The sequence below is a fragment of the Neopsephotus bourkii genome, unplaced genomic scaffold (assembly GCF_033783945.1).
Source record: "Neopsephotus bourkii isolate Nb327-2 ecotype Australia unplaced genomic scaffold, CSIRO-AGI_Nbou_v1 NB_196, whole genome shotgun sequence".
Classification (NCBI taxonomy): domain Eukaryota; kingdom Metazoa; phylum Chordata; class Aves; order Psittaciformes; family Psittacidae; genus Neopsephotus; species Neopsephotus bourkii.
Window position 1 is genome coordinate 6,627,794 of NW_026900709.1, and position 6,822 is coordinate 6,634,615.

At 42.0% G+C, this 6,822-nt stretch overlaps 1 protein-coding gene and 2 non-coding genes across 3 annotated transcripts; all 3 read right to left on the reverse strand.

Annotated features, from left to right (window-relative positions):
* Positions 1-2,704: 2,704 nt before the first annotated feature.
* EEF1B2 (eukaryotic translation elongation factor 1 beta 2) lies at positions 2,705-6,716 on the reverse strand. Its single transcript, XM_061378202.1, has 6 exons — positions 6,568-6,716; positions 6,121-6,243; positions 4,643-4,766; positions 4,207-4,273; positions 3,410-3,535; positions 2,705-2,896 (listed from the first exon to the last, which is right to left on the reverse strand). The coding sequence occupies exons 1-6, from the start codon at positions 6,645-6,647 to the stop codon at positions 2,742-2,744; spliced, it is 675 nt and encodes a 224-aa protein (XP_061234186.1). The 5' UTR covers positions 6,648-6,716; the 3' UTR covers positions 2,705-2,741.
* On the reverse strand, positions 3,768-3,901 carry LOC133207396 (small nucleolar RNA SNORA41). The gene has a single exon (XR_009724032.1). It is a non-coding gene; the product is annotated as a small nucleolar RNA SNORA41 (small nucleolar RNA).
* LOC133207394 (small nucleolar RNA SNORD51) lies at positions 4,345-4,425 on the reverse strand. The gene has a single exon (XR_009724030.1). It is a non-coding gene; the product is annotated as a small nucleolar RNA SNORD51 (small nucleolar RNA).
* Positions 6,717-6,822: the final 106 nt, after the last annotated feature.

Sequence of the window (6,822 nt, forward strand, 5' to 3'; positions counted from 1 at the left end):
AACAGACTTACGCTGTCTTACATAATTTACCAGAAAGCCTCCCCTGAAGCAGAGAACAGAGATACAGAACAGAATACAGCCAAAGTCGGCCCTGGTCTATGCAATTAAGTGGATTAATGATTTTGCAATATAATTATTAACTTATTCATACCAAGATCAGCTACAGAACTGTCTCCAAATGCTTTCTGCAAGAGTAATGGAAGATACATTAACAAAACTGATAATGTTCTAAGTTCCTGTTTCCAAAGAGAATCTAAAACAATACCAACAGTTCTCTGCCGCTTGGACTAAGGAGCACTCGTTCAACCCAACACAATGGAAAAAGCAGCCCGAAGAAGGGGATTTATCTTATCATGCTATAAGTTACTGTAGAAAAAACACTTCATAGGAAATAGCTCTGTGATCAACCATTCATTCAAGAATAATAGCTATTGGCATGCTTCATAATAGACAGGTTCTGGTTACTTGCTCTTATCTGCTTCCTGAGCAGTTTGTACTTGTGGAGGTTGTTATGTAGGTCAGTTTGTAACCATTACTTTTGTTGAAGCTGTTTTCCCAGTATATCACATATTTAAATTACAGACCTTTCTGCTGGTCTTTCTCTTAAGACACTTGAGATAGAAGCGTCTCATTTACTCTAAGATGCTGATTTTTCACAGGCACAATGACACACCAACACATACCCAAATACTACACAACATAAAGATACGTTGATTCTATGGAGCTCTCTTGCCCTATCTCTTTTTCAGCTGCAGAGACTGTGCTCTTTAGCTTGTCTTGTTCCTGTGCAGCAAGTTTCCTTCTAAGATCAAGGAAAAGAAACCCACAAATGAAATCTCAACAACTGAGGAGTTTGTACATGCATGCTTAGCCTAACATATACACATACAGCGGAATCCAGCCTGGCAGGTCAGATGAATGGCTCACGGGGCTGTATTTAAACTAAGTTAGCCTATGAACCAAACCATTTTATCTACCTGAAACTTTAATTTCAATGTCAAGGAAAGAGTTTAAAGGTAAGAAGCATGTGGGATGGGAGGTCAGAAACAGTAATGGCCAAGGACAGTAAAAATTGTATCTTTATGTCAGAATTTTTTTTTTCTGATGTGGCATTTGCTGATTTCTTGCTTTTAGCAGCACCATGAAAGAACTGATAAAATTGAGCTACCTGATGTAGAAGCAGCAGCCAGAAAATTTGCACAGACAGGGCAATGTGCATTATTACACATGGGATGAAGCCAGTCCTTTAAGAGTTAAGTTTATGGGAGATGGGACTGAAGCCTGTAATTATACTTACTTTCAATTGTTGAATCATGCTTTAAACCTCTAGGAGGCAGATATTTTTTTCTCTGAGACAAATTATAAAACAAAGCTCTTGCATAATGTGAAGCTGGCAGACATTCTGACAGGAGAAACAGGACCTGCTGCCCTAGATAACCACACACATATGCTCTGTGAAAGAGAGCAAAAACTTAGCTGCTGCTGTCAGGCTTCAGCACTGAGTGACCAACATGGCACATAAAAGGCTTCCATTTCAGGGTCACAATTTCTAAGTCCAACAGAAGGCCTAGAAATGTGATTTTTAAGCTTCACAACTTTGACAGCCTTTACATTTCTATCATCCCTATGGATAAGGAATGGAGAACAGTTCTGATTGGTTCTTCCAAGCTTAAAACAAAGTTAAAAATCACTCTAGAAACCAATCTGGAGTGAAGCAAGCAGCTCAAGCTGGTGTTAGTTATACTATTTTATCTTTTGCATTCTAACTGAACACTTGTTCTTTTGCTGGTTTTAGTCTGGAGCGTGCTTTGCTTATTAGACAAGGAAAACACCCATCAGCATAAACTGCAGCTTTGGTCACTGCAGCCTGTTCATCCCCTCACTGCCCTGCAGAGGAGCTGGTGCCCGGGGTCCTGTTGGAAGGTGCATGCTGCCCTCTAGCCGCCTTTGAGTTGCAGTGCCTTTTGAGCACATCCCCACTCTCAAGCTAACCAGTGCTTGCCTCGGCTATTTTAAGGTGCAAGATGCACAAGGACCTTGGAATTCGAATCAAAGCAGGAGCTTTTACCAACCCCATTCTTTGCTGTACTAATTAAGCAGCCAAGGAAAAGATGAAAAATTTACAGTACTTTCACTGCAAATGTTTTCAGACCTCAGAGAAAAAGAGGCCAAAGTCCACGCCACAGGAGACACAAGGCACCATACTGGTCTCCAGTCCAATAGTGTTTCACTACATGCCTTGTCATCATCATTAGCGCATAGCAGTGGCTTCCAACTTAGCTTCACCTCCATTCCCCTCAGTGAAGCCAAGTTTTAGCTTTCAACAAAAGCCACAGTGTATTTGTTTAGTCACCAACTTTAACAGACAAAAAGAATTCATACTACTGTTCTTATCTGTTAAAGAGAAATTGCCTCCACTTTGCCAGAGCCCTGTGCTGTCCCCTTGAAACCATCCCTTCTTCCAGAGGAATTACAGAAATGTCTGAAGATGCAGCTTTCCCCAAGAGCAGTTCAGATTCTTCAAGCCAAGATGTTAAACCTGGACTGACTGTGTAAGTTTTCTTTCTCTGGCTCATGCTCTCTGGTACTACAGTGGGATGTTGGAGCAACCCTGAAATTCAGTTTTAGGTTCTACTTTACCCCTCAGCCAAATTTTAAGGGTTTGATCACACGATGATTTCGAATTAACCATAGACAAGGCCCCATTTTTGCAACTGCATTTATTCTAGGTATCTCAAGACTTAAATCTTATTGAAAGCAGCTACATCCATTGATTGTACGTAATCTTCAAAAGCTGTTATTCTCTCTTCCAGCATATCTGTTCCAACTTTATCATCTTCAACAACGCACTGGATCTGAAGCTTTTTGATACCATAGCCAACTGGTACCAGCTTAGCTGCAAAAACAAAGGAAGAAAAAAAATAGCACTGGTACTATTTGATCAGCAAGATCTCTTAAAAATGCAAATCTAAGATTGAACTTACTAAATCTGCAGAAATACAGAAACAGCATAATTTGCTCCAGATTATAAACTACCTCATTAACACCACAGCATGCATAAAGTGGTTCGAAAAGGGTTTCTTTTTGTGGGTGGCCCCCCCATGACCAAACCAGTGATGTGTGTGAATGGGTGTCTGCTTGCTGCATTAGGTACTGTACAGGGAGCTGCAGAGTTAACAGAGCCAGTTTTAAAGCTTCTGAAACCTGCATTTGGATCTTAACCTGGCTGCCGCACTAATACACCTCTTTGACTATGTGTCAAGATACAACACAGGAATGCAATTCCTGAACTGTTGCAACTACCTACATTTTAACAGATCAGGAGACAGCAAGCACAACTCTAACCATTCATATGCTGTATGTTAAGGGACTGCACTATCTTTCTGCCTTGAAATTTTCTCATACTTACAGGATCCCCAGACCAATCCATCTGCTTGAATGCTTCTAACACATTCCTCTAGCTTGGCCATGTCTGTCTCATCATCCCAAGGTTTCACATCAAGCAAGATCGATGATTTGGCAATAACAGCTGGTTCTGGGGGAAGAAAGCTACCATTAAAGACTAGGAAATGTTCAAAATCTCATTAATATACTTGCAAACTAGCTTTACAAGAGCTGTTTTTCCAATTTTACCAACAAGAACTTCCTCTTGTGACAGGCCTCTTGTACGAACATACATTTCCTAAAGTATTTCAGCTCTACCTATGTAGAAGATGTACATACGCTCTTCAGAAAGTCTTATAAGAAAACACAGATTAAGAATCTTATGCTGTTTGTTACACAGGAAGTCCTTTTCAGAGCATCTGAGAAAGAGCTTAATCCTGTGTAACAGTTTATTTGCCACAGAGGGAATACTGCAACTGCTACAATTCTGAACAGTTCCAGACCAGTAGCTGTGGAGGACCTTGAGTAGTGCAGCCTTTTCCATAAACTTTTAAAGAAAATCCTGGGGTTATCTCCATTTAAACCGAAAGCTCAGCCTCTGGATTAAATCAAACAAGAGTCTATTAACAGGACAAAAGCTATGTTAAGGTTCCTATTTGCTACATGAAAGGCTAAGCCCAAAGGCCATTCAAGTGAAGCTAATTACTCCATCTCATTCCAGTCAAGCCTGTAAATTACAGTTAATTAGTATTTCTAGCCCCCTGTTAAGTGTATGAAAATTAACCCTAGTGTAAGAGATTAAAAAGTTCCTGGTATACATACTTTTGGACTTCTTTGATTCATATTGGGCCAGACGCTCTTCCCTCAGTTTCTTTGCTTCTTCACTTTCCTGAAAGAGAAATCTGAAGTTACAGAAAACCAACAAACCCTGCACCTTCAAAGCATCACCAAACTGACTGGCATCTACTCAGGCAAAAACAAATCATCACAACCATCAGCCGAAAGATGGTGATTTTTTTGCTTTATTCATCATGTAGCCAGTCAAAGCAGGCAATTCATCCCATTGCAACCCATTTCTTTCTAACTCTTTTTACCTTCCAAGCTCTTCTGTTTCACAAAGAGAGCTGAATTTGAAAATTCCAAATAGGATCTGGTATCAAGGTCACAAATTAAAGTAACTTAAACTAGTTGAGGCAAAGATCTGCATACCTGGGTATTCCTAAAACCCCAAACGTAATACAAAAAAAGTCACACGTACCTCCTCATCATCAGATCCAAAAAGATCAATGTCATCATCATCTTTGCTATCTGTGGCTGCCCCTGTTGTGTCCTCCACATCAGCAGGACCATATTTCCCCAAAGCCTTCTTTACTCCTGGCAAGCTGAAAGAAAAAAGCAGGTATCAGGAACCTACTCAAGTGTCAATACAAATACCAGCAGTCTGTCAATGAAACTACAAGTGCATTCAGAATCAAATGCTGCTCAGAAAAAAAAACAACCCACATTGAAATCCAATTCTGCTACTTGAAAAGGAACCTCCCCAAAAATGACTCCTGATGCTCCTGACGTACTGCTGCAACTGAAGTCCCATATCCAAAGACTGTTAATCTGAACTGACATGATCCTGATTAACACTGCTGTTCCACCAAAATGTAGAGGTAAAACCCAGCTTCTTATTCATATCATTTATCTGTAATATAGTCAATGTATGAAAAGTTATCAACTTCCTGTTCATGGTCTTCTATGCATATTTTGTTTAAAAACAAATAGTGACAAAAACCACCTTGCTGCAAACTTTGGATGTTTCAGTGAATGCTTTACCCTGAAAGCTGTCTCTCAATAGCACAAGGAGGGACCACAACCCCCGATTTAATTGTTCTCCCACAGCTCATATAGTTCTGTAGTTTTACGATAAGCTTGTAGTTTTACTGTTACTGTGAACTGCTTCTACAAGAGTCACAAAACCAGCTTTAGCTTCAGGAACTGCGAGTAGTTTCCACAGAGCAAACTCTGTGAAGCAACTTTATAATCTCAGTCCCCTTTAGCATTGTAAAAGCTTCACAAACTTTACAAGAGTTCCCTCCAGACTGGACTGAGGCACACAGAGGAGGCAGTGCAGCAACACTGACACTACCTATGCTGTACCTTTTTAGAGAGGCCTGCAGTCTCCATGGAAGTCAATACAGCACCTTTCATGAACACTAAGATCACTAAAAAAGAAAAAAGATAGCATTTGCTTTTATATTTCCCCTTCTTTGTATGTGCTTCTGCATTGCAAATCATCTTTCTCGTTTTACCTACCAGGACTAAAAACCTTAATGAAGCACTTTCCTTATCTATCATCTACGTATTGTATATTTATCTCTCAAGACCCCTGTAACACTTTCCAATCCATTTTGGTGTTGCCTCTATGGGGTCAATTACTAGTAAGTAATTTCCAGCTTTCAGCAGTTCTCTGTGTAAATGACAGCAACAACACTCAAGCCTTTCTTATGAGCTTTAATAGAAATGTCAACAACTGACCAGAGACAAAATCACATTGCCTAAATGCTAACTGAGGAATATAAAGTACAGAAGAGGCCTGCTCTGCTGCTAGACCTGTTCCTATTCCAACAGCAACCCAAAAAGCCACACGGTACCAGTAAAAAACAATGGCTTGTTCAAACTCGAGGAAAAAAATACAACACTTAGTTAACCAGTTTGCATACGTATTTAAACTCTTTACACGAGACATACCTTGCCTTTTGCTTTTCATACGACTTGATATGATTGTACCACCGAAGAGCATGAAACAAGTCTGCAGGAGGTGGGCCACTGATTGCTTCAAAGACTGCTATATCAGCCTGAGACGGGACATACCTGCGGAGAACAAACCCAAAATTAACTCTCTTTCTCGGTGCACGCAGGAAGACGTGAAGCAGCAGCCACCGAGCACTGAGATGACCACGCCGCACCAGCAACTCTCTGCGTCCCTCGGCCTGCTACTGGGCCCAAGAACGAGCTCCGCGTTAAATGCCCAAAGCCAGGTGGGCTTTGGTGGTCCACGAGCTCTGCCAGCTCCGGCCCTGCGCCCCACACGGCGGCTCCAAACAGTAGCTGCCGAAAGGCCCCATCCCGCCAGGCCAGCGGACCTCACCGCGGCCTGGCGATGCCAGCCTCCCCCGAGCCCCAGCCGCTTCTCACCCCTCGATGTAACTCCTGTCAGCCAGGAAATCATTGAGGACCCGGAGGCCAGCGGCGGACTTCAGGTCCCCAAAGCCCATGGCGGCAGCGGCGCGAACCCACGCGCCTCAACCCAAACCGCCGCTCAAAGAGGCCCAGCAGCCCCCGCGCCTCCGTTATATAGCACATGGATCCCTCCGCAACGTTGCACGCATAAGTATCCCTCCGCAAGAATAAATCGCGAAGTAGTTCTTCACACATTGAATGCTACAGCGC